The sequence below is a fragment of the Ipomoea nil genome, unplaced genomic scaffold (assembly GCF_001879475.1).
Source record: "Ipomoea nil cultivar Tokyo-kokei standard unplaced genomic scaffold, Asagao_1.1 scaffold2705, whole genome shotgun sequence".
Lineage (NCBI taxonomy): Eukaryota > Viridiplantae > Streptophyta > Magnoliopsida > Solanales > Convolvulaceae > Ipomoea > Ipomoea nil.
Genome location: NW_017619133.1, coordinates 2,938,597 through 2,966,500, shown reverse-complemented (window position 1 = coordinate 2,966,500; position 27,904 = coordinate 2,938,597). Strand labels below are relative to the sequence as shown.

General features: G+C 36.6%; 2 protein-coding genes across 5 annotated transcripts; one reads left to right on the top strand and one right to left on the bottom strand.

Annotated features, from left to right (window-relative positions):
• The first annotated feature begins 2,322 nt into the window (after positions 1-2,322).
• Positions 2,323-11,308, top strand: LOC109156436 (probable LRR receptor-like serine/threonine-protein kinase At1g06840). The gene is made up of 21 exons (XM_019304306.1): positions 2,323-2,750; positions 3,212-3,362; positions 3,588-3,738; positions 4,448-4,519; positions 4,637-4,708; positions 4,791-4,934; positions 5,209-5,280; positions 5,411-5,482; positions 5,696-5,767; positions 6,249-6,317; positions 6,495-6,563; positions 6,675-6,746; positions 7,269-7,355; positions 7,573-7,644; positions 7,775-8,277; positions 8,583-8,741; positions 8,989-9,269; positions 9,463-9,514; positions 9,936-10,186; positions 10,441-10,575; positions 10,762-11,308. The coding sequence occupies exons 1-21, from the start codon at positions 2,679-2,681 to the stop codon at positions 11,110-11,112; spliced, it is 2,979 nt and encodes a 992-aa protein (XP_019159851.1). The 5' UTR covers positions 2,323-2,678; the 3' UTR covers positions 11,113-11,308.
• A 12,310-nt stretch (positions 11,309-23,618) lies between these two features.
• On the bottom strand, positions 23,619-27,703 carry LOC109156438 (KH domain-containing protein At3g08620-like). Of its 4 annotated transcripts, XM_019304308.1 has the most exons (8): positions 27,406-27,702; positions 27,181-27,269; positions 26,354-26,505; positions 25,305-25,424; positions 25,046-25,162; positions 24,781-24,924; positions 24,040-24,178; positions 23,619-23,968 (listed from the first exon to the last, which is right to left on the bottom strand). In XM_019304308.1, the coding sequence occupies exons 1-8, from the start codon at positions 27,471-27,473 to the stop codon at positions 23,961-23,963; spliced, it is 837 nt and encodes a 278-aa protein (XP_019159853.1). In that variant the 5' UTR covers positions 27,474-27,702; the 3' UTR covers positions 23,619-23,960. The 4 variants fall into 4 exon arrangements, with proteins under 4 accessions (XP_019159853.1, XP_019159852.1, XP_019159854.1 ...); XM_019304307.1 differs by having other exon boundaries at positions 23,619-24,178; XM_019304309.1 differs by having other exon boundaries at positions 23,619-24,178; positions 25,305-25,421; positions 27,406-27,701.
• Positions 27,704-27,904: the final 201 nt, after the last annotated feature.

Genomic DNA, 27,904 nt, shown 5'->3' with positions numbered 1-27,904 from the left:
TTCACCGTTGATTGACAGCTTACTACTCCGCCTATCCACCGCTTTCAAGATTCGAGATCTCGGTGTCCCGAGTTTCTTTTTAGGAATTGAAACCCTCCAGAACGATACAGGCATTCTGCTCTCTCAGCGGCACTATATGGGTGATATTCTAACCCGTGCAGGAATGTCTGATTGCAAGCCTCTCGCCACACCAACTGCAGTTACTCAGTCCGCACCTCCATCAACTGACTCATTTGATAATCCGACTCAGTATCGTCGGCTTGTCGGTGCACTGCAGTACCTTACTATCACCCGACCAGATATTGCCTATGCGGTGAATCGGTTGTGTCAGTTTATGCACTCTCCTACCGAAGATGACCATGTATGTCATCTTCAAAGGTCCCTTTACGGGCTCAAACAAGCACCACGAGCGTGGTTCAAACGGCTACATGAATTTCTTCTCACTGCTGGTTTCTTGGCATCTAAGACCGACGTATCTCTTTTTCACTACACCGCCGGGAATTCTAGGGTATTTTTGCTGGTATACGTTGACGACATCATCATGATGGGCAACGATTCACCGTTGATTGACAGCTTACTACTCCGCCTATCCACCGCTTTCAAGATTCGAGATCTCGGTGTCCCGAGTTTCTTTTTAGGAATTGAAACCCTCCAGAACGATACAGGCATTCTGCTTTCTCAGAGGCGCTATATGGGTGATATTCTAACCCGTGCAGGAATGTCTGATTGCAAGCCTCTCGCCACACCAGCTACAGTTACTCAGTCCGCACCTCCATCAACTGACTCATTTGATAATCCGACTCAGTATCGTCGGCTTGTCGGTGCACTGCAGTACCTTACTATCACCCGACCAAATCTTGCCTATGCGGTGAATCGGTTGTGTCAGTTTATGCACTCTCCTACCGAAGATCATTGGGGCATACTGAAGCGTGTTTTGCGGTATGTTAAAGGAACGCAAGACTACGGTCTACGCTTGTCAGCATCGTCCTCTTCCGACATTCATGCCTTTTTGGACTCCGACTGGGCAGGCTGAACGGTTGATAAGAAATCCACCAGCGGGTATGAGGTCTTTTTGGGGTCCAATCTCGTCTCATGGCTCTCTCGCAAGCAACGCACAGTGGCTCGCTCATCCACTAAAGCAGAATACAAGGGGCTGGCTGACGTAGCTGCCAAGGTCACGTGGGTTGTCTCATTACTTAGGGAGCTAGTCCTGCATTCTGGTAATCCAACAACCTTGTGGTGTGACAATCTGGGCGCCACATATATCTCTCGCCGCTAATCCAATTTTTCATGCGAGGACTAAGCATGTTGAAATTGATTTCCACTTCGTTCGTGACAAGGTAGCATCCGGCGACTTCATTGTCAACTTTGTGTCTACGAATGATCAACTGGCTGATATATTCACGAAGCCTCTACCAGCGCCCCGTTTTCAGTCTATCCGGGACAAGCTCAATGTTGCCACTTACCAACTTTGTGCTTGAGGGGGCGTGTTAATAATGTTAGTAATGTTGTTATATTATATGGTTAATATATGAGTGGCTGTAATTAGAGTAGACTTAGCTTAACCTATTGTATATGAGTGTTTTGAGTTACCTATTCTTATAGGTTACTATTGTTGTAACAGACAGAGTTTATTGATCAATTTCAAACTGATTACTCTCATCATATAAATATAACGGCTCTGTAATAAATGTAGTGCTCCCCTCAGTAAATGTCATTACTCCTTAATAATTATTATGCACTCTAATAAGTGCAATCGCTCTTAGTTAGTTGTGATTGTTCCACTTGTTAATTGTTATCTCATATTAACTCTTGTTCTGGACCGTTATAATTGACTACATTAATCGTTTTGACTCATTATCACAAAGGTAATCATCTATTCTGATTGCAAGAATGTTTGTAGGCAGCTAAATGGCACATCTCAGGATCTATCATATGCAGGTTGTGTTATTCGTGAGTGTCGATCTTTCCAACGACACTTTGATTTAGTGTCATTTCATTATGTTTCAAGATCAGTGAATAGGTTTGCTCATGCTTTGACAAGAGCTACTCGTTCTCAGACTGGTTCTTCTTGTTGGTTGATTTCATTTCCTTCTTGTATTGAACATTTGCGTTAATGGAAGTTCCTTTGGTTTTCAAAAAAAAAAAAAACTAACCAGGTTTATATTATATACCATAATTTTAACCCAACACATAAATCTTATCAAACTCCACTCAAAAGTTTTCTTTAAGCAAAGCAGAACTGCAAAAGAAGATCCTTCTTGTAATTTTCCAGTGTTGTAGCCAGTGGCGGTTGTCACCCGCCACATTCAGAAATTTTCAAAGTGTGAATCCGAAGATCCATCCTCTTCGAAGTCTTCTTGTCCGCCCTACTAAATTCTACGCTGTTATTTTTTATTCACTGCTCATTCAACCCATCATCATTACTTCATCGTATCATTACTATTTACTATACATGCATTTAAGCGCCTCAACTGACAACCACTCACAACTGAAAAAGTCAACATTTTTAGCTACGAGAAAGTAGAATTCTTCTACAATTTAGTGTTTTTCAAATATGGGCTGCTTCTTCTCTAATCTTTCTCTATCACAATCATAGTGAATTTGATAATCTAGCTACCCAACATAATTAATTTTCTCCTAATAAAAATCCCCTCCAATGGCTATCAGAGAAATTCATGGTTTCTTGGCCTGGCCTTCTCACCTTCCTCTTTGCTTCCCTTTCTGCCAGCATTGTTGTCCACTCCTTTGTAAGTTGGTGCATGAATTATTATTATTAATTTTTCTTTTTGGGAATTTAGGTTCATATTACAAATATGTGTTTAGAAAGATGAGAGGCAATTTTCCCTTGAAATGTTTGATGGGATAGAGATAATAGAAGAGAAACTAGCAATTTCCCACTCAATTTCTTATTCTATTTATTTTCACCTCTCTAAGTACACTATTAGTTAATAAACGATGATGATAACCCCATTTTTGCAATTTGTTTTAAACCAATAATTAGATGAGAGGAATTGATCATTATATTCTATTCTTCTTTGTGGAGTATTTGCACATCTTAACTAGTTATATTAGTTTTCTTTAGGTGCTAGATTTGTTGAATAGATTTGCAAATGGCTGGAGTTATGGGTTTTCTGTTTGTTTTCTACTTTTTCTTTATTATATCAGGGCTTAATTAATGCTGAAATTTTCATAATTTCATGGTGTTAAGGTCCACCTAGAGTTTGAAGATATTGAAGAGTTGGGTATCTCTGAAATGGCGAGTTTAAGAATCCCGTTATTTGGAGTGAGTTTTATTGTGTGCATTTACTGGTCTTTGTTGTTTACTGGGGTAGACAGCCAAGTTACTGATCCTGATGAAGGTAAGTCTAATGGTTTCAAGTCCTCGTGTTAATATCGTTAGGATTTAATGATTTATATGTTGTGTGTGTTGAGCATATAGCCATTAATGTGCAATCCAACTATTAGCTTAGGCTTTTAGTTGAGATGGAGCACATGCTTCAATTTGGTATCAGAGCCAGACCAAAGGTTATGGCTTCAATTGTGTGTATATGAAAAGTGTAGTGACTTTTTCAAGTTTTATGCAGTGGAAGCGTTGCTTTCCATCAAGAAAAGTTTCATTGATCCATACAACAACCTCAGAAACTGGACAAGAGGAGATCCGTGCACTTCAAAGTGGACTGGGGTGTTATGCCATAATTCAACTAAGAAGGATAATTATCTTCATGTTAAAGAACTGTATGATCTCGAGTTTTGCTTCAACATTTTCTGTTCCTTGTCCATGAACATACATATTGTCGATATACTCCATTTTTCTACCACATATTTTGTTATGGTTTTATATATTCTGCAAATCTGCAATAGTGTTCTCCTTTTCCTGTTTTACACTTTTTTTGGGAGTGAAATGATAGAAAGCACATACAACTATTGCATAACCATATAAGGGGCACAAAGAAACACTAAAGAGGACAAAAGAATTGGCCCTGTTTGGTAAAATGACTGTTAGCTGATAGCTGTTAACTGTTAGCTAATTGTGTTAATTAGAGGGTATAACTAGTTGATAACATTAGCTGTTGTAGAAAAGTGCTTGGTAAATTAGCTGTTAGCTGATAGCTGTTTGGTATAATTTCTTTTCTCAAAAAGCTAATTGAAAAAGTTGCTTGGAGTAGCTTTTTGAATTTTAGCCTTTTGGAGTTGCAAAAAGCTAATTAACCAAACGTTTATATTGATATTTTAACTAAATCAAACAATTAATAGTGGTCAAATAAGCCAAAATTGGCCTATAGGCCAATTTTTTACCAATATAAATTTGATTATAATTTTTAAACCTTCTATTTGAATATAAATCCAACAATGTCTTCTTCTTCTTCTTCTTCTTCTTCTTCTTCTTTTTCCCTTCTAATTTGTGGTGTCAACATTATTAGTTCTTCATTCTGTTATTCTCCAGACAACTACTACAAAGGAACCTGTCTGGGACTTTATCACCTGATCTTGGGCGCTTATCTTATATGGAGATATTGTAAGTAATCGAGATAGCTTGTATTGGATTTTCACTAAAATTGTTATAGTTTTGCTTTTCCCGTATCCGTTGTTTCAAACTGAGATTTTTATTTTTATTTTCTATTTGTCATGAAAGAGATGTGATGTGGAACCAGATTGGTGGGAGTATACCGAATGAGATAGGGAATATTACGTCGCTGGAGTTACTGTGAGTTGAAGCTCTTCATATCCTAATACTTTGTATACTGATATCTCTTAGTTCTCACATAATTCTACTCTTTTTGTTCCAGGCTTCTGAATGGAAATAATCTGACAGGTCCCTTGCCTGAAGAGATCGGTTATCTTCCTAACTTGGACAGGATACAGATTGACCAGAACCATATATCCGGGCCCTTACCTAAAAGCTTTGCGAATTTAAACCGAACAAAACACTTGTAAGGGATTTTCTTGATGAACGGCTTAAATGCAACAAAGCTCTGCAGTTTTGATTGTTACGTACTAGTTCCATGTATCATGTTAAGAAATAAAACTCTCCATATATTTCTTACTTCTTCCTTAACTACACACACATATATATACATGCTAAACAACCCTTCACATCCCTACTTTACCATCCATGGCCCTTCACATCCTTTGGCTTTTCATATTCCTACTTTATTCACTTCTAACATATCAGTGCTCGAACATTGTGATTTTGTTTCTTGACAGCCACATGAATAACAATTCAATAAGTGGACAAATCCCGCCTGAACTTTCTAGACTTCCGATGCTTGTTCACATGTAAGTTTGTTATCTGGTTCTGTATTTTTGACATTAATTTTGGAAACTCATTGCCTAAGAGCGAGTTTGCCTTTTTTAGCTGCATTCTCTATATGCTTTTCGTGATATTTTCTAACACTAGCTTTTACAGGTTGCTCGATAATAACAACTTATCAGGATACCTTCCACCAGAACTAGCTAAAATGCCAAACTTGCGCATAATGTAAGTTATTTTTCCTTCCAAACTACATTAGAGATATTACTCCGTATTATAGTTAAATATGCACGGTATCTGTCTATCCTTTTGGAATCTATATATTAACATCCCGTTCTATACTCATCTGTATCAAGGAAGTAAGGGTTCTCTTTCACATATTTTGTTATCCATGTAAATCATTAAATCATATTTTTAAAATATTCTCTCTCTGTTCTGCAGCCAACTAGACAACAACCACTTTGAAGGGCAGATACCTGATTCCTTTGGAAAGATATCTCAATTGTTGAAGTTGTAAGTACCATGGCAAACTCATTTTTTGCTTATTAGATTTATTTAGGAACTGTAATAATTCGAAATATACAGTGCCTAGAGTGTCTTTTTTTTTCTTCTTTCCAATATGATTAGTTATCCCATAGAAGTCTAATTTTCACATTGAAGTGGTGTGATGCAATGCAAACGCTAGATCATTTTATACAATTTTTCACCATTTGGATCCACAGTTGCAACTTGGAGCGGGTCTAAATTGACCACCCAAATGTTCTAGTCTCAATTGCAATGAATCCTTGTCCCCGTTTGTTAAGAGTACAAAATAAGAGAGAACATATGAGTTTATATTTTATAAGGTCATGAGTTAACTAGCTAATTGATTGAATTCAGTTTTTTTTAGTGTGATTTAACCCATATGCATTATAGCCCAGTTGAGTGATAACATGGTATCAGAGTCTGTTCGGTCCAATTTGTGTCACCTGGTTCTGTTGTTTTTGTTTCTCAGGAGTCTCAAGAACTGCAGCTTGCGGGGACCAATACCGGATCTGAGCAATATAGAAAACCTCACGTATATGTAAGTTATGTACTCCATAGTTGGATGGTGCGAGTATTTTGGTGTACAGAAGAGTCTGTTCACATATTTATAATGCTGATTTCATTCAAAAAATGCATAATCCTTCATTCTAAACCATAACTAGAAAGCATTCTTTTACTTTATCTCTGTTTAATTTATGATTTTCACGTTTTTTAGAGATCTCAGCTTTAACCAGCTTACAGGGAAGATACCAACAAACAAGCTCTCAAAGAATATCACAACCATGTAAGCACTCGATCTTCCATTGAGTTTTGTAAAGTGATGCATCTTCTAATTATTGCATCGCCTCAAATTATACTGTTCTTGATCCCGCTATTTATTTTCTCAACTCTGCAGTGATCTATCGCACAACAATCTGAATGGAAGTATTCCGACAAACTTTTCCAGACTTCCTAATTTGGAACGATTGTAAGCACTAAGCATTTCTCATCTGCCATTTCTGAAGTTTTGTGCTCTGAAAGTAACATACATGGTTGAAAAAATCGTTAGGTGTTTCTCAGGCGCTCGGGGGACGCCTAGCGCCTAGGCGCCCGTGTATTTTTTATTTTTTAAAAATTTGTTTAAAATTTTTATATTTTTTAAGACTTGATAATTATTTAGGGTTATTTTGCTCAAAACGATGTCGTTTTGAGTGAAATAACCCATTTAAAAAAGAAGAGAACAATAACTAATAGGCCGACTAGTCGACCTAGTCGGTGCCTAGGAGGCCTAGGCGGCACTTAGGAGTCGGCCGCCTAGCCAGCCAGCCGCCTAGACCACCGATTATTGTGATACGCTAGGCGGCCGACAAGTGCCTAGGCGGGATTTTTGCAACACTATAACAGGATATTGATTTTTAAGATGTCTTAGTTGACTTTTAGCCACGCTAATTTAAAGCTATCTACATGATTGTACCGGAATTTCAAATTTATTTTGTCATCCTATTTGCAGGTCACTTGAAAACAACTCTTTGACAGGTTCTGTACCATCCATTCTTTGGCAAAACAGGAAACTCAATGGAACCCAGAAACTTATCTTGTAAGACCTGAAACTAAGAAGCTTTTAATTTCTTTATTAAATTCCCTCGTTTGAACCATGTTTCCAAGAATTATAAAGGTATAACAGCAGCTTGGAAATGCTAGCTAGGATCTGATTGTTCTCGGAACACTATATAGCAAAAATGACATTATTTTTTATATGCCATAAGTTCATAATTTGAGATCATTTAATTGAAAGAAGTTCTTGGTTACTCCAGGGATTTTCAGAACAATAAGCTTTTAAATATATCCGGAAGTCAAATTACCCTCCCAAAGAATGTCACTGTCAGGTTTGTGGCTCCACGTATTCTCTTCAGCATTTACGAATTCTAATATTTACAATAACAAATGCATAGCGACATAACATAATATATATCGTAGATTTTCTCTAATTCATTTTTTTTTTCCAAAATTCTATAGACTCCATGGAAATCCCTTGTGTAGAAATGAAAACTTTATTATTGATGTTTGTGGCCCCGCTGTTGAAGATTCTGATGACAACTTGAACTCGAAGAACTCCACTTCCTGTTCCCTCTTCACGTGTCCCCCTCCCTATGTATCTACCCCAGCTGCTAAGAATTGCTTTTGCGCTCTACCTCTGCTTGTTGAGTATAGATTAAAGAGCCCGGGATTCCAAGATTTCCGGCCACACCAGATAGAGTTTGAGCAGTACCTGACCTCTGGTCTGGTGCTGAATTTTTCGCAGCTAGATATTGATGAATTCACAATTCAACCCGGCCCTCGGGTAAAAATGAGCTTGAAGTTTTTCCCGACCTATAATGACAGTAGCAGTGATCACGAATTCAATAGGAGTGAACTCTTTCGAATAATGAGCATGTTTACTGGATGGTTGATACCTGATAATGATCTTTTTGGACCTTATGAACTTCTCGGCTTTACCCTATTGGGTAATTATAGAGAATGTAAGGCATCTCTTACCTTTTAATCTTGCATGGCTCAAGCCACTATAAATTTATTCATTTTGTGTGTATGTGCACATTCCTTTGAGGCATAGGCAATGTTGAAAAAGTCGCTAGGCGGCAGGCGCCTGGCGCCTGGGGACCGCCTAGGGCGCCTAGAACGCCTAGGCGGGTGCCTAGGAGGCCGACCGTCTAGCGCCGATTAATTGGCGCCTAAGCGCGATTTTTGCAACACTGGGCATAGGTGAAAAGAATTGGCTGGGTAAGCATTTTTGTATTCTCACGTTTTGGTTTTGGTACACTCACAGATATGCCTGCCTCTTCGGCCTCTGGTCTAAGCAAGGGAGCTTTGGCTGGCATCATAGTAGGAACAATTGCGGGTGCACTTATAATGTCTACATGTGTGTCACTCCTCGTCTTGAAATTGTTTGCCCGAAAGTACCATCCAGGTTCAAAAAAGCGTCGAAGTGAGTATATCTTAATGTATTCTTGTCTTGTCAATTCTCAAAAAGTCAAACTTGCTCTGATACCAAACCACACTAAAAGATTGAATTCAATCAATTAGCTAGTCTAACTCATGGCCTTATAAACCCATATTTTATCTCTTATATTAACAATGTGCTAATGCTAGCCATGCAATTCTTGGTTGTCATTTTAAAACATTGGTAGTATATTATATCGTTTGGAGCTTGAGTCATTTATGACTATTTGCAGATTCAATCACCGTCAAAATTGATGGTGTAAAAGACTTCACTTTTGAAGAAATGGCACTAGCAACACAAAACTTTGACGACTCTAGCCTTGTTGGGCGTGGAGGTTACGGGAAAGTTTATAAAGGTATTTTAGCCGATGGAACAGTTGTAGCCATCAAGCGTGCTCAAGAGGGATCCTTGCAGGGTGAAAAGGAGTTTCTTACCGAAATTGAACTCTTATCTAGGTTACATCACAGGAACCTCGTGTCTTTAATTGGATACTGTGGTGAAGAAGGTGATCAGGTAGGTACTTCACCTCTTCTCTTCATACCTTTAAACTTGGAGACTGTTAAGTTAATACACATCCCCTTTTCTTGATAATTTCATCGCATCCGAACAAATTATAATAAGCATACTAACAAATAGCTCGGTTCTGATCTGAATCACAGTATAATATGATAAAAAGATTGAAAATCTCATAGTACTTTACGTGCAGATGCTCGTTTATGAATTCATGCCTAATGGTACTTTGAGAGATCACCTATCTGGTATGTTATCTCTTCAAGTTTCTTCCTTTTGTCCATTGCCTAAAAATTACAAACATATTTAATTTTTACAGCTTGTGTTTTATGAGGATAGAGATGCATAATACAAGAGACTGAACTATAATTCTCTCCTAACCTCCTCAATATGCAACTAAACACCTTAATCCTCGCATGTAAACACTAGAGGAAATCAAGTTATTTTGAGTGACGAGGGAAAAACCCGCAGCCACTACCCGAGAGTCTGCACTAGGTAAACCCCGCCATGTGACCCTAACCGGCAAAGAACCACAAGGACCCAGAGGTAAACCAGTTTAGGTTACCCATAACTGACCAGCTCAAACTAAGAAGACCAATAGGCCCAGGAAATCAAGTTCTTTTTACCTTGGATCATTAATGGGCTACTTTTAATTTTGTGGTGTAATAGGTAAATCTAAAGAACCTCTCGACTTTGCTATGCGGATGAGAATTGCGCTTGGTTCTGCAAAGGGGATTCTATATTTGCATACCGAAGCTGATCCCCCTATATTCCATAGAGACATCAAGGCAAGCAACATACTATTAGATACAAAACTTATAGCTAAAGTTGCCGATTTTGGACTTTCAAGGCTTGCTCCTGTACCTGATCTTGAAGGGGTTTTACCTGCTCATGTATCGACTGTTGTTAAGGGTACTCCGGTATGATCACATTCTTTAATCAACCCTCCTGTTATTCAGTCTATGCACTTTGTTTTCCAAAATCTCTAAGTTTTTTCTTGTCACTAACAATGAGATAAGCATGTGGTTTACGCAATGTATGGTTGTGTACTAAAAGAGAGATCAATTCATAAAATTGGAATTCATTTGGCATGAGAGGAATGAACTAACTTGATTAAGTCTTTGTTGGACGTGATGTAGTGTAATTAAACGGCATTCACTCTCTTTGCTTGCAGGGATACCTTGACCCTGAGTATTTCCTAACACACAAACTCACAGACAAGAGTGATGTTTACAGCCTTGGTGTCGTATTTCTTGAGATTTTGACCGGAAAGCACCCCATTTCACATGGCAAAAACATTGTTAGGGAGGTATGCTTTAACCACTTGGTTTTACAATTTTCACATTATGAACACTAAAAGGGGGCAAAAGCTCAACCTTCTAGACTTTACCCCAAGATCAGTCTACATCTTTAGTTAAGACAAAACACACCTTCCAATTTATCACTAATGCACGATCAACTTGTTTTGTTGGACTTACCGCTTCTCCGGCATCAGGTCAATAATGCATATCGTGATGGCGGGATATTGTCTATCGTTGACGAACAAATGGGATCTTATCCGGTTGAATGTGTGGAGAAATTTGCTACTCTTGCTCTCAGATGTTGCCAAGACGAGACAGATGCCCGGCCTTCGATGATAGAAGTGGTTCGGGAACTTGAAGAGATATGGTATATGATGCCAGACTCCGACAACAAAATTAGAGACTCCAAATTGAGCATTGATCTTCACAAGACAGACACTTCTCCTTCTTCATCGATGCCTATGAAACATCCATACGCTTCAACTGATATCTCTGGCAGTGATCTTATCAGTGGTGGAATACTTCCTAACATTGCTCCTAGGTAGATCATACTTCAGAATTTTTCCCATTATATTATAAATAAATATAAGAACAAATGTTATACTACCAGACATGTTTACATTCATGCATTTGGCATGTCTGACTCTGTAAATAGCAAAGACATTTTCATATATTTTCATAAGCAAATTCAGTGTGTTTACTTATCTCTATATTTTGAAAGAACCATTTTACTGTTTAATATAACCAATGGCTCTATTGGCTCAAATCAAATTAAATAGATAATCTCAAAGGGAATGTGTTGTGCATATATTTCGAGCTTTGAGGTTAGAATTGGGAATAGTATTACTGAAGCTCACACATAAGCCCATGCATACCCACCCGGACCAAATGAGAACAAAATCGGCCAATAAAAAGTAAAAACTAATCTCAACCGTCCAACAAAGTTTATTAATGGATAAGAAAAACATAAAGTCAATTTTATAATTGATGGATGGTATACTAGGCCATGGCCATATGAACCAACCCAAAAAACTAACTCGATCAAGAAAGCCCAAGAAGGACACATAGTACGGAACAAAGCAACAATAGCTCCCAATTTAGAAGTAACTCCTAATATGAAATAGTTTAAGATTCTTATTTCTTATAAGACAATCCAAAATATGTAAAAATAGACACCCCATACATGGGAAAGGGGAGGCAATTTTTACCATTTACAAGCAATTCTCAATAATACAAGATATTTTAATTCTCTCTAAATTCTCTCAATATATTTTTTCTATTTTAACAATAATGTTAGTCAACCGTTTACTGCCCAAAAGTCATAAAACCAACAATAATTATTGAAAATTTTTAAGAACAAAATTTCATTATATAATTATTGCAAACTTAAAAATTTAGTAATGATAAAATCCTAACCTTTTATTCTTCAAAATGGAGGGTGTGAATGCATCCATACTTTTTACAAGGGATGTGTTCTTACCTAAACCCTCCTATATATAAACTTGTATAATAAGGTATATATTGTTGACCTGCAATGTTTCTAAGGTGGACCTGGTTAAGAGCCCTTATGATCAAAGTTGTTTTCTTTCAGAAACATGGCATTAAGAACTGAATTTTATGTTCAGTATACATACATGAAATGCACATGCCTCCTCACATACTAATCTTTAAATGAACCTGGAGATCTCTTATGACCTTTCTGGTAATCAATTTTATCAAATTGCTACCAGTTCTAGAAAAGGGTTCTGATTCTGAAACTCGAATGCAGAGTAACTTTTTTTTTTTTCAACCACAATAAGCCATACATTGTAGGGCTAATTATCAACTAGTCTCCCACATCAAATCAAATTCACAAAGATTTATAAATGCCGATACAGCCAAACACATTGGAAACTAACAAAAACTAATAACAGAGCAATAGAATGATAGATATCAAAAGTAGAATAGTATGGCAGTCTATGACCAAATGCAGTTGTGGTGAACACCAAAGCATAGAGCTTATTTCATGTAAGAGTTTGCAAGGAAATTGCACATAATTCAGTATCTGTGTTCTAGCTTCTCCTTTTCCTGGTATTGCTGCACATACCTGCATACATAGTATAAATGAGGGAAAGGAATCAAATGTTATAGCCAATTATAGCCTACTGCATTAAAAATAAAAGGAATAAAGGTCAAATAGGCCATTGAACTGCACACAATAATGCAATTAGGCCACTGAACCTTAAAAAATTACAATTAGATCCCTAAACTAACCATTTTCATGCCATTAGTCTAATTTGTAAGTTTTCTAGGTTGCTAGCAGGTCACCTTTAATTTAAAATATTTTTTTAAATATTTATTATTTAAAATAATTATTAAAAATTAATAAATTAAAAAAAAAAAAAAAAACAGATCGTCTCCGAATCCATGGCCGGAGACGAAGAAGTTATCTTCACCTCCGGCCATGGAGACGAAGATAACTTCTTCGTCTCCGGCCGGGGAGACAAAGAGCTCTTCGTCTCCGGCCAGGGAGACAAAGAGCTCTTCGTCTCCGGCCATGGAGACAAAGAGCTCTTCGTCTCCGGCCATGGAGACAAAGAGCTCTTCGTCTCCGGCCATGGAGACAAAGAGCTCTTCGTCTCCGGCCATGGATTCCATGGCCGGGGACAATCTGTTTTTTTTTTTTAATTTTAAATAATAAATATTTTAAATTAAATGTGACCTGCTAGCAACTTAGAAAACTTACAAATTAGACTAATTGCATAAAAATGGTTAGTTTAGGGATCTAATTGTAGTTTTTTTTTTTTCCAAAAAAATGGTTAGTTTAGGGATCTAATTGTAGCTTTTTTAGGTTCAGTGACCTAATTGCATTATTGTGTGCAGTTCGATGGCCTATTTGACACTTATTCCAAAATTAAAAAAATAAAATAAATAAAAAGACAGAGACAGACTCCACCATTGACAAGGTAGGGGAGAGGAGTAACCCATCCTTTCTTTTAAAAGAGCAACAAGGAGAGGATGGCAAATAACATTTTAAGGGTGTGGTTGGTTCAGGTTATGAGATTACCAGACACATAACCATAATAAGACACCATACTTAGGGGAGAAACACACCCTAATTAAACGGAATGGAATTACTAATAGATTAATCTGAATCAAAAGGCAAGGTAATTAATGGAGACGCAATGAATTACTAATAGGCAAACCTGAACCAAAGACACCCTAAATAATGGAGATGCAATGAATAATTAATAGATTAACCTGAATCAAACACACCCTAATTGGTGGAGAAGCAATGAATTACTAATAGGCTAATCGCGCAAGGCACTGAACAAATCAACAAAACTTACATAAAGTCACAATAGACTTGAAAAGAAATTTATTAACTGATTAAAGAATAAGAAAGCCAGCCTCCATGTTAAACACATTGCATTGGAGTTAAATATATAAAAACCCGTACCAATCACCCACCAAAGCTCTTCATTTCACAACAAGAGCTAACCCTAACTTATCGAATCAACAAATAATTGACTTAATCAATCAGCCTATATTTGACATATGCAAGGATCGTTGTATCTACAATCACTGATCAAGCAACGCTTTACATCTAGAAGTTCACAACTGGCATTAAAGATGCACGAATCTACCCATACCTAACAGGAGAATAAATCAAAATTGTACCGAGCTTTGTTCACGCAAAGTAATAAATCAAAATTGTAGAGGAGAATAGAGTAGTAATAGGATAACGTACGTGTAGGTTCCGATGAGTGGACCGAGAAGGAGGGTGGCGCTGATCCAGTTTTCGGAGACCTTGTGGTGGATCTTACCCGTAAGGTCCTTCCAAAGACCAGGCATCACCTTCTGCTGGAACGGCGATAGCGCGTACACCACTGCCTTCAACCTCACCGGCTGCTTCCCCATCGTCTTCTTCTCTCGGCTGATGAACGGTCTTCTAGGGCTTTCAGATCGTTTCGTTGAGAAGAAAACTGCAAATGGTCAAGGCAACTGTTATCTCTGATGTGTGGGCCGGATAATTCAAACAGGCTTCTAAACAGGCCAAGCTTCTCCAATATTGTTTTGATTTTATCAACAGTATAAAAAAATCAATTGTTATACAGTGGCCATGGTCCACAGTGCTATATAGATCATGGTTGTCAAATGAAACTGTAGTAAAATTAAAATGATACTTTAGTACTGCTATAATAAAATAGTGTATTGAAAATGAAACTAAAATACAGAGCTCATTCAATAATGTTGTTATATAAAAAATGAAACTAAAATTCAGAGTCATTCAATAACATATATTGTCAAATGAACCCAAATGGTAATTAAAATAATACTTTAATATTTACTATAAATCAGTATATGTGGAAAATAAAACTACAAAATATAGTTCATGCAATAATGTATATTGTCAAATGAAATTGTAGTAGAATTAAAATGATGTTTTGATATTGTTATAATGAAACTAGTGTGTGTGGAAAATCAAATTGAAAAACATAGCAATATTGTTAAATGATACTGAAGTGTAATTAGAATGATACTTACTTCATGGACCACACTGATATCAATGGCAATTTATATCCTACACCACGGCACGTGTTGCACTGTGCGCCCAGATGCAAAACGACGTCGTTTTAATTTAATTTTTTTTTTTGAAATTTCCCGCCCCAGTGAATGGCAGTAATTTTTTCTTTAAAAAAAAACCCGTTGTTAAAAAATGTACATAATGTTATACTAGAATACACATAATTGTATACATGAATGTACATAATTATATAACAAAATATACATACTCTTTTTAAAAGATAATACACATAATCTGACATAATACATAATAAACATAAACTTTTAACATAATACACATCAACTCTTAACATAATACACACAAATTTTCTGATTCGGATGTACATAATTGTATAAATAGAATGTACATAATTGTATAAAAAATGTACATAACTGTATGAACAAATACACATAATTGTGTGAACAAATACACATAATTGTATGAACAAATACACATAATCACAGCAACTTCCTACCGCGCCTCCCAAAACGACGTCGTTTTGGGAGGCGCGCGGCGCACAGTGCTACGCGCGCCGTGGTGTAGGGTATAACGATTGGATATTAATAGTTATGTTGTGCAACCGAATGCACCATGCATGGTGCATACGATGCAAAACGACGTCGTTTTGACTAAAAACGTGCGTCCCACTTAAAAAAAAAAAAATCAGGTTCGATTCTCGTCAATAGCATTATTGTGGATATATAGTTATGAATTTCTGGATATATAGTTATGAATTTATGGATATTTAGTTCATTCATTGTGGATATTTACTTCATTCATTCACTGTGGATATATAGTTATGAATTTCTGGATATATAGTTATGAATTTATGGATATTTATTTCATTCATTGTGGATATTTAGTTCAATCATTGTGGATATTTAGTTCATTCATTGTGGATATTTACTTCATTCATTCACTGTGGATATATAGTTATGAATTTATGGATATATATTAATGAATTTATGGATATATAAAAATGCTATTGCCGGGAATCGAACCTAATTTCTTTTTTTAACCAAAACGACATCGTTTTTGCATCTGTATGCACCATGCATGGTGCTTACGGATGCACAGCATTAATTTGCGAATACATGGACCATGATCCATAGTAAAATTTGCCATAAAAAATTGCTAGATATTTTTATTTAATAAGTTAATACCAGTTGGATTCCTCCAAGTATAATGATACCGTCACATTTAGTCCTAAACTTTTAATTTAATTGTCCTCATTTAAATACACTTATATATATATATATATATATATATATATATATATATATATATATATATATATATAATGGATCAGGTACGGGTGATGTTTCCCGTGCGATTGTGCGGGTGGACTTACATTAAGCATTACACTGGCGCAATTTAAGTACACAACACACGCACATTAAACACACAAACAAAATATTTCCTAAACACAACCCTCACGCAGCTTAAGCACAAAACTCACGCACCTTAAGTTTTAACAACAACTTACATTAAGTACATACTCACGCACATTAAGTACAAAACTCACGCACCTTAAACACAAGACTCACGCACCTTAAGCACAAGGCTCACGCACATTAAGCACAAAACTCATGCACTTTAAAGTTTCAACAACAACTCACATTAAGTACACACTCACGCACATTAAGCACAAAACCCACGTACATTAAACATTACACACTCACGCACATTAAGCACAAATCACACGCATCTTAAGCACAAGACTCACGCACATTAAGCACAAATCTCACGCATCTTAAGCACAAGACTCACGCATATTAAGTACAAAATTCACGCGCATTAATCACCCGCACAACCGCACGGCCGGCACAGGAGACACTTACCCGCATTGAAACTTAATTTTATATATATATATATATATATATATATATATATATATATATATATATATATATATATATATATATATATATATATATATATATATATATATATATATAGGGTCAGGTTCCTATGAGGTCAGGTCTTCCCGTGCGGTTAGTGCGACATACACCATTAGGTCTTCCCGTGCGGTTAGTGCGGCATACACCATTAGGTATGCATAAATGCACCACACAGTGTTCGTAAATACACCACTATGTGTGGTGTATTTTTTTTTTGTGTGGTGTATTTTTTGGCATTTCATTCTGGTGTTTTTCGAACACTGTATGGTGCATTTATGCATACCTAATGGTGTATGCCGTATTGACCGCACGGGAAGACCTGACATCACAGAAACCAATATATATATATATATATATATATATATATATATATATAGAGGGTGCAGATCCCATGAGACCCCCTTATTAAATGAGATGGTAAGATGAGATCCCATCCATTTATAAATTTGTAATGTAAGGATGAGATTGAATGAGAAATATAGTGTAAATAAGGTCATAATTTAATTAGGAGGGTTAAAGAGTAATTCTATTAATGTGTTAATTTTGGTTAGAATTAGAATGGAATCTTTGAATTAATGAAAGACCACAAATATAATGGGAATCATTTTTAATCCATTATGGTTAGTAGCTGTACCACTCAAACCGCGAACAAAGGGTGTTGAAGCGCAAGAACATTGCAGAAGTTGAAGATGGCGACTACTATCACAGGTATGAGGTGCTGCCTTGATTTATAAATTGTTTTTGGACGTTGGTCTGTGCACTGTTGACCGACGGCGTGTGCGTAATAAAACGTAACGAATTTATTTTTGTGTCATGTGGGTAATAGTGTGTGCAATTAACTGTGTATGTGCAATTTAAGTGCGTAAATATGGTGTGCGTATGATTGGAATGACGTATGATTTTGCTGGTTTGTGCATGAAGATAGAATAGCGTAAGACATGAGAAATTGGAAAAAATTTAAACACGAGTGGAAAACCGGTAGTCTGCATTGTTCATTTAAATAAATAGATAAATAAAAGACATTCAAAGAAACGGCAAAACTGCATCAATTCATCCGCATCAAGCCCATCATCCGAGCCATCCGAATCCCAGTCTGGTTGGGCAACAGGGGGTGCTTCAACATCCTCGGCCGACAGCAATTGTACAGCCTCTACCGCATCTTCAACATTGACACCTAGTCATACCAAAATTAATGCACAATTACCAAAAAAAAGTTACCACAACATAGTAAAAATAATTATCATACACCTGAGCACACACTTCTCCCCGCCCCCCAGCGCGCAGACCTAAATTTGGATCCTAACAACCTAATATTACACACAAGCTTAATACCTAGAACGCACCCACTTCCCCTTACCAGCACACCCACCTAAATTTGGATCCTAAAAACACAACATTACGCACAAGCTTAATACCCAGAACGCAGCCACCAATTACTACTCCCAGTATTACGCACAAACTTCACACCAAGAACGCACACACTAATTACTACCATATGCTCTACAATATTTTAATAAATGTGAACAACAAAAGTCAATGACGATTACCTTTCAAAAAAAAAAAAAAAAAAAAACCAATGACGATTAAAGCTACCTGTCAATATACTAAAAATACACAATAATAATAATAATAATAATAATAATAATAATAATAATAATAATAATATTCCGAATACTTAAAACAAAAATAAATTATTGAACCCCAAGATTCAAATATGTTCAACAAGCGCACACACTTGCCCTCACCAACGCACACACCTACATTCAGATCCTAAACACCCAATAGTACGCACAAGCTTAATACCTAGAACGCACCCACCAATTACTACTTCCAGCATTACGCACAAACCTACATTCAGATCCTAAACAAATTCGTTAAATTTTATTACGCACACGCCGTCGGTCAACAGCGCACAGACCAACGTCCAAAAACAATTTATAAATCAAGACAGCAGCTCATACCTGTGATAGTAGTCGCCATCTTCAACTTCTACAATGTTCTTGCGCTTCAACACCCTTTGTTCACGGTTTGAGTGGTACAACTACTAACCATATTGGATTACTACTTATTCCCATTATATTTGTGGTCTTTCATTAATTCAAAGATTCCATTCTAATTCTAACCAAAATTAACACATTAATAGAATTACTCTTTAACCCTCCTAATTAAATTATGGCCTTATTTACAGTATATTTCTCATTCAATCTCATCCTTCCATTACAAATTTATAAATGGTCAAGATGTCGTCTCACCATTTCATCTTAATAGGGGTCTCATTGGATTCAATATATATATATATATATATATATATATATATATATATATATATATATATATATATATATATATATATATATATATATATAGGGTTGCATTCACATGCAAACCCCCTTAAAATACAAACTTGAGGACAATAATTGGCCATAGGATCTACTTAGATGAATGGACTAGATACAATGGGTTGAAATTGAATAGTGATGCCTTTTTTTACGGTAAATAAGGGCATAAATGGGAATGAGTATACTAATTAAAAAAGGAATAAAAATCATTAGTATTTTAAGCAATAATTAAGAGGTTTTATTATGGTAGGAATTCAATACTAAAAGAGCAACGCTTCCCTTAAACGAAAGAAGGCCGGATTTTTTTTTCACGCCGTGCGATCGCCGAAGACACCATGGACATAGACACTTTGGACAATAGAACCTAAGAGAATCATGATGGCAATCCAAACGCAACGGACGGTGTAAACGCAGAACGGTGGGTAATGGTAGCCGAGGTTTATGAAAATGTTGAGAAAAACGCTGCATGTAAGGGTATGAGGTCGCGCTGGGGATCAATGTACACAGAATGTGCACACAGAGATCCTATGGTGTGCACACACAGTTATCTAAGAGTAGTACAACCACACACTGGTTAGTATAATGGTTGCTAAATTTTATTCAACTTACATTCAATAGACAATAAACATACGTAGTTTTTCAAAGTGTGATTTTTATTTCGCGTGGTGTGGTAATGTCTAAATATCACCGTGAACACGGCTAGCTCAAGAATGGAACGAAACTTCAAACTTATAATTATTATTAGTTTTCATTAAACTACTGTTACCAATATTTTTGTTTTTAGTAGATTAATTAAAAACACTGGTATAAGTCCGTGCACACTTTAACTACCATGCATGCACACATTGCGCAATTAATTACTATGAGAACCTGTCGGTTATTATTATAGTGATAACTATGCGTTTGTGACACTTTGCCTAACCCGCAAGCATACGGTGCACGCATAATACAATCTGTGTGCATACGACACAAGCGACAACCGTAAAGGTTACTAATAAGGATTTAAAAAAATTGCAAGCAATGTTATTGGGGAGCACACACGCATTCAGAAGCGTGCTACCGCTAACATCTAACTGATCAAACAATTAGAAGAGAGTGCGAAATTCATTTGGTTGCAGCAATCACGTAACCAAGAACAAATAGGCACACGTAAATACGAACGAATGCAGACTTAATTTTCCAAAACTGTGTTTGCATTTCGGTGTGTGCTCATGCCTGACCATGACTATGCATACGCATAGCTCGAAGTATGAATGGAACTGCAAACTTAAAAACATAATTAATTAGTTTGTATACTATTAATGTTAGAAATATTATTGTTATTATTACAGTAATAAATATGGTGGCTATCCATTTGTTAATCCAAGTATTAGAGTGCACACATAGTAGAGTCCGTGTGCATACGACTGAGGCACCAAAATTAAAAACTAATTGCAACCAAAGCTATTATAGAGCACACAAGCATACACTACCATGCACCCGGCACTTTATACCTGTCACGACGAGTGGCATAGAACCAGAAATATCCCAAAATGTATTTGGTTGCATCGCTCAAATAACCATGAAAAGTAGGCAGGGGTAAATAAAAAATGAAAGCACATATAGCAAAGAAAATACAGCCCACACCTAAAAAGAGCACCAAATTGGTCGAATTAATTAATAAGTTGGGACAACGCAGTCATACACTACTGTGCACAACAGTACCACCTTTGTGCACACAAACTGTATACACCAGCCTCTTTCAACAACTGTAAAAACACACCACCCGCCTAGGACACAACGCAAACTGTATACAAAAATACATATGGATAGAAAATACACAGAAATGCATGCATGAAAGTATCTCTTATGTTTGGCGTGCACCAAGTTGTGGCCCAGCAAGAAACTACCCAACAAAGTGTGAGTAACCCAACACTAAGATCACATAACGAAAGCTAGATAACCATCCACCAACTGGACACTAAAACAACTACAATCTTCACAAGATTTAAAAATAAACGCTAACTTATCCAAACACACGACGAACAATCACGAGCCAATAGGGGTAGATGCCACCGAGAGTAAACGCCTTAGATTGGGGATTGAAATTAAAGAGCAACCATCTCAAAAGGCGCGGTGGAACCTCCTCAACCTCGAACCGAACTCCAACAACGCCCCAAAACCAAGATCGCGAATGTTAGCCTTTTGCAAACTACTCAAACCCTTCAATGCATTAACCAATATGAGAGATTGTGCCCTCATCCTTGCCCCGATGATACATAGCATCCTCCTCCCCAGAGAGTTCATAATTGGGAGCATTCCACAAATGATCTTGTTGCAAACTAGAAAGGAACGCGCGAGGAGGCGACACGAAGTCGCTATCACCATCAGAAACCCAAGAAGCATGTGCATGGAAATGGGTGGCCTTTGATTTTTTAGCTGCAGCAACATAAAATAAAAGAAATACAGCAAACCACTAAACAAATACAAGTCACAGAACGAGAGAAATGCAACACAAAAGAAAAATGAATAAACACAATAGCAATTACATATGAGCTGTACACACTAGACCAATACCCATGCATACACCAACGAAATAAAAGTACTACTACACTAAATTTCTGCCTAAAGACACACACACCCACGCCCTATACCTCTTCTAATTCAGAGAAAAAAAAAAAAAGACTCGTAGTACCACCCCCATGAACTGCCAGTGATGAGCCGAAAATTAAAGGAATAGAGAAAATGAAAAAAAAAATCAAACAAACTAGAGTGCCTAAACACATACACAAAAACCCTATACCTTCTGTAATACCGAGCAGAGATAAGCATACGTATAACACCAACCCTAGATCAACAAATCGACCCCAATTTGGGCATCCCATCCCCCGCCAATCCCCCACACAGGACAAAAAAAGCTAAGCAATTGCATTCCACCAACGAGAAAACGACATTCAAACAAAGGCACGAAACACAAAAAAACCCCAACAACAAAAAAAAAAAAAACAAAACAAAACAAAACAAAAACAAAAAACGACGAGGCTACGTACCTCGACCGACACCTCGGACCGGTGGTTCCCGCCTCTTCGATGCGCCAAGGTGCCCACCTTCTACTATTGCTACGTGGAAGTGAAAATCGCGAGATGAAACGAGAACATGGACTGCTGAGGCTGATAGGTCTTGCGCGTGGAAGAAGGAAAAATGGATTAATTTGACTAGGTCTCAAACTAAACAAAATACCAAAAACACCCCCCAACACTTAAAATAAACAAGCCTTAACGTAAAAACAATCTCCCCACGCGAAAAATTTAGGACCAATCTGGACCATTCAATCTCACAATCTAACGACCATATATTGTCCACAGGTTTGTATTTTAAGATGTGTTTTCACCTGAATGTAATTCTATATATATATATATATATATATATATATATATATATATATATATATATATATATATATATATATATATATATATATATATATATATATATATATATATATATATAGGATTATATGAGAACACTTACTTATGTAAGAATGTGAGAACAAATCGTGTGCATTCATCTAATATTTTTTAATGGTCTAAATTAAATTAAGTGTATACAAACGTGAATTAAATGTGGACAAATAAGACCAATGTTTATAGTGATTCCACAATTGACTAATCTACTACCTAAGAACTCATTCGTTAGGATTTAGCAATTCACTATGTTTTGATCCTCTTTGTCCTTGGTGGGCACCACAATGAATCCCGAGGAAGAACCCTCATCTACAAGCTTTACACCAGGATTATCGCAAAAATTACAAAAAGCTAAAGACTATATCAAGTCCAAATACAAGTACCTTTTATAAGTATTTTGGATTTACATACACTTAGTGTCTCTAAATAGACAAAAATGTGTACAATGAAAATCTATAAGACAAATTTATCAAAACTACTCAATGAAATATTCTTGAAGGAAGATTCAAAGATTAATGGCACAAGGCTTTTCAAGAATAGTTTGAAGAGGATATGAAAGTTTTAGCTCAAAAGATAAATATTTTGGATGATCAAGATAGTCAAAAGTAGTATTCCTTGCAATCTTACTTACATGTACTTTTCTAGTACTCCTTGCCATCTTAATTCATATCAAATTGACCTATAACACAAGTAATTGAAATTAAACACAAACAATATTAGTAGAGATGGATAACATAACATCTAAAGCCTATGTGATATAATATAATTTATAAGAGTGGATGCAGTATGTATTATTGTATGAAAGTTTGTACAAGAGAGGAGTTTATGACATAAAGCACCACTGCACCAACCTTATGAGTAAAACCTTCACCATAAGCTTCATAACATCCAACTTATTTTTGACATATGACAGAATAAATTACACTTAAAAAGAAAAAGAAAAAGAAAAAGAATAATAGCAAACCAACCACAGTTATCAACTATAGGTCAAGAACAAACAAATCAAATAATCATTCTACGCTTAGCAACTGCAAACTACTACTGTCAACAAATCAGTAAGAGAGGTCATGGCCAGTTGGTATATAGAGGAGGACGAACATATTTCCACGACAAAGCCCCGCAGGCACCCAGGATGGTAGATTACTTGTTGCCACTGTCATCATATCATGCATCTAAAAGCATGGAAGTTGTTTATCAGCAATGACAGAAGGTCCTGTTGAGGAGAAAGTTGAGGGTCACCAACCAGTTTTAGCACGCTTCATTCCTGTGGACCCAAAAGGAGATAAACTGCCCCTTGGTTGGGGGCTCTCTTCTCTGAAACTGTTGTTCAGCAAAGCAAGCTCCCTAAGCTGTTGTCTCTTGTACAAGTCCTGCGACTCATCCTGCTTGCGTTTCACGACAAAAATAAAAAATAAAAAAATCAGCAGTTTAGGTCCTTCATTTCCCTTTCCTCTTGAAATTAAACCTGAATTCTAGTTCTCCAACTTCACTCTTCAGTGGTTAACCTCGGAAGATATTACATTCTCAGACACGAGGGAAAAGAAAGAAGGAAAAAACAGCTTCTTCTTTTTTTGGGTATACCCAGGGTTTCCACCGTCGAACACAGTGACTAATCCCCTAGCTGAATTGTAGGCACCTCTTTTGGGTGGGACAGCTGGCCTGGAGATTTAAGGCTGCTCCATTCCCAAAGCCAAGGATTGAACCCTTGACCTTTGGTTAAGGATGGATGAGTCCCTTTGCAAGAATGAATAGTTTATATAGCATTTGACCTAGGCACCTAGATGTTACTTTAGTTAGAAAGAAAATGTGAAGTACGAGAGTCTAGAACTACTTCTCATTCTTCTTTGATGTGTACAAGTTTATTGCTTTGATGCTTCAAATTTTGAAGTTTGAACCAACTACATTTTTATAGGAATATGGCATAACACACACCTCATAAATGCCCACATTATGCACCTTTTCGAATAAAAAATAGAAAGCATACCACAGGTTTGAGCAGTTCTTCAATAATTTCCCTCGCTTGTTTCAGCTGTGAATCAACAATATTGATCGGTAGCTCTGCCTCAACCAAAACATGAAGGGGATCATTTAGGTGCTCATAGCCTGGCCGCCCCCTTAGGCTCTCCTCCTGGAATTGAAGAACAAAATATCTAGCATGTGTCATATGCCAACCATGGAAATAAGAGAGTCATCAGAAATTTAAAATTCATTAAGTAGAACTAGAAATTTATAGTTTCTAATAAGGGTACCTTGTCAGGGTCTTTTATTGAGCCCTTTCCTCTAATAAATACACGGCACCCAGTAGAAGCCTCCACTCGCTTCAAAGAATTACCACGAGGGCCTAAAAGTCTGCCAACAAAGTTGTACTATTCCACCAAAAACATAACAACTGTAAGTTGTGATTCAAAGCCACGAAGCAACATATATAAGTTATGAGTACTAACACTTAACCCCCCTCTCCCTCCTTCCACCTCAAGATAATAATCTATACCCTCCATTTCAACTTACATTTGGATATCTATCAACTGGTATATCCAAGCGCAAGACCCTCTTTGCAATTAACGAACTTGGGCTTCCTGATGCTGCTTGCCAATCAATAGGCATTCCTTGTGGTCCACTGAGTCTCTGCTTCAAAATAGACATGACCTAAGTAATGCAACCATCCTAATATTCTTGATGAGTTACATGAATATCATCAATTATAACGAAAAGAGTTGTATGCAAAGGGGGACATGAGATAGCTTCTTTAACTGTCTCATCTTGGGTTTGAGTTTCACATGATCACATGAGCAGACAAATTGAGTATTGATGGAACCCATACAACCACAACCTATAGAAGCAATAATATGCTTAGATATTTAACTATATTAGACTTCCCCAACTCTGAATCAGACAAAAACATAGAGAAGAAACAAAAAATTGGGAAGATCAAACATGCTGTCTTACATGGTAATGTCACCAAGTTTTGCTATTGTATATTTTGCACAGTTCAAGAATGATGCCTTGTGAAACAAAGGTTCATAAAAAAATTACTACGTACATGTTACGGTTGAATTAAAACCTTGACAAATTCACAAATCCTTTGTGCATCAGGAAAACAGGAAAAAGCAAATTCTAAGGGTGATCTTAGAAAATTTCATTTATTTTATCTAAACAACGTTTACTGCAATTTCAGAACTCTATATTCATAACATTGTTTTAGACATGAAAGGGCAACAGTTTAACTCAAAAATGTGTGTCAGTGTGCACAGTGTACCAAAGCTTTTGAATTTAAAAACTTTAGCAAATAGGATGTTTAAGAAAGTTGCAAAGTTTGCTCATCATAAATTTGAAAGAAAAAGAATGTCCTTGCAAAAGAAGCGGTAGCTTTGCAAAGGTTAAGAAGTAACTTTACTCAAGCAGTCAATCTATTGGATTCAAAGTTTATTACCACTAATGGTGAGATGTGGTAGGCAATGTAAATTAGCACTTAGAAAACTGATAAACATAAACGCCTTATCTTTAGCTAAACTAGTATGATTGTCTCAAGCCAGATTTATATGATTGTATGTGCTCACCTCCTGTTGAAGGCTGTTCCAGCCACCTAAACCTTTCCCTCCAATATCCTGCATCATGTCAAGAGACGCCATAGGTCTCGGGCTTCCACGGTGCAATCGATCGAAGTCATTAAATCCTTGGTTGGGGATCATCCCAGAAACTCTCAAAATTTCTGTCATCAAAATGGAAGCAAAATTGTAAAGCAATTCTAGTTTTTCTTTTTTTTTTCCTTAAAAGCATACATGTGTGCATATTAGTATATTCGTTATTGTCCCATTGAGTAATGCAACAAATTCTGAATCATATCAAGCCACTAAAAAGTATTGCAAAGAAGCCAATTTCTTAATTTGACAGGGAAAACAGTATCAAATGTTGCAAAAGCAACTTAACTACAAATATCTATAATTGTTTGACTCAAAAGGCAAGAGTCTATTCTACTGAAATCACTTATGATTAATTAGGTCATTAAGAATTCAAGAAGGGTGAGAAATGAACAAAAATGAGAACACATTTGATTCAACAAAATACAGGAAAATTTCAAGAGGAATAATACCCCTGGTTCCACCCACCCACCTACCAGAAGATACTCAGGAGATTCATCCATGTCATACAATTAGTTTCTGCAAATTATCAAGAACCTTGATAGTAAAAGTATGCTCTCTGTACCAGTCTATTGGCAACAAGCATAAGTCAAAAAATAAAAAAAGGACGCACAGTACAAAATTGTGGGTGTATGAATAATTCATTCACAAGAGACGTGTAAAAAGGCATCAAACATAAGGAATCAAACAAAGAGAATCCAAGAACAAAATCCCAGAAAACAAACAAAAAGAAAAAACCAAACCACCTTGATTCAATAGTCGACTGCATACGGGAAGAACTTGCGTGAAGGGCCCAAGCTTCTGCCGCTCTGCTAAAAGCTCTGTCAAGTACTGACTACAGGAAATGCAAAGGAAAAAAAAAAACCAAAAAATACTCGTAATTCACGGGTAAACAATCAAACTTTGATATCATCAAACACAGAGAAAACAACATAAACCCAAAAAAGAAAAAAAAATCCAACCAAAAATACCTATCAATATGCGGGGAAACAGCTCTGGCAGGAGAGAAATTCACGTTCTGATGGTATAGATTAGACATGAATTTGAATCTGCGGCGGAGGCGTGAATTGAGAGGCCAAAAGCAAGCAAGCGTTACTGTTGTGGAGGGGGAGAAAGAAGAAGAAGAAGAAGAAGAAGAAGAAAAAACGAAAACAAAGAACCGACTGTGCAGTAAAACGGGAAACCCTTGAGAGAGAAATGAGAGAGACTGTACAATTGAATGGGCTTATTTTAGTAGTAGTAGCAGCAGCAGTAAAGAGTGAGTTGGAGAGGGGAGAGGCTTAAATAGGTGTGGGGTTTGTATATGCACACGTTTCTCCCTGCCTGCCTTTTTAGCCCTCGCCCCTCCTTTACTCCAATTGGTATAAATAATACTATTTGTGGTTTTAATAATTCATTTCTATGAACAAAGTTTTTTTAAAAAAAAAAAAATCATTTCAGATGAATATAGTGACCTCTCCCATGTGGGAG

What these genes read in the sequence shown, in the direction of transcription:
- LOC109156436 (XM_019304306.1), top strand. Translation starts at nt 2,679, where the DNA reads ATGGTTTCTTGGCCTGGCCTTCTCACCTTCCTCTTTGCTTCCCTTTCT. An exon ending in AGTTACTGATCCTGATGAAG is followed by an intron (nt 3,363 to 3,587) that starts GTAAGTCTAATG and finishes AGTTTTATGCAG; the next exon opens with TGGAAGCGTTGCTTTCCATC. An exon ending in ATTGGGTAATTATAGAGAAT is followed by an intron (nt 8,278 to 8,582) that starts GTAAGGCATCTC and finishes GTACACTCACAG; the next exon opens with ATATGCCTGCCTCTTCGGCC.
- LOC109156438 (XM_019304307.1), bottom strand. Translation starts at nt 27,473, where the DNA reads ATGTCTAATCTATACCATCAGAACGTGAATTTCTCTCCTGCCAGAGCT. An exon ending in GTTTCCCCGCATATTGATAG is followed by an intron (nt 27,270 to 27,405) that starts GTATTTTTGGTT and finishes CATTTCCTGTAG; the next exon opens with TCAGTACTTGACAGAGCTTT. An exon ending in AAGAACTGCTCAAACCTGTG is followed by an intron (nt 24,179 to 24,780) that starts GTATGCTTTCTA and finishes AAACGCAAGCAG; the next exon opens with GATGAGTCGCAGGACTTGTA.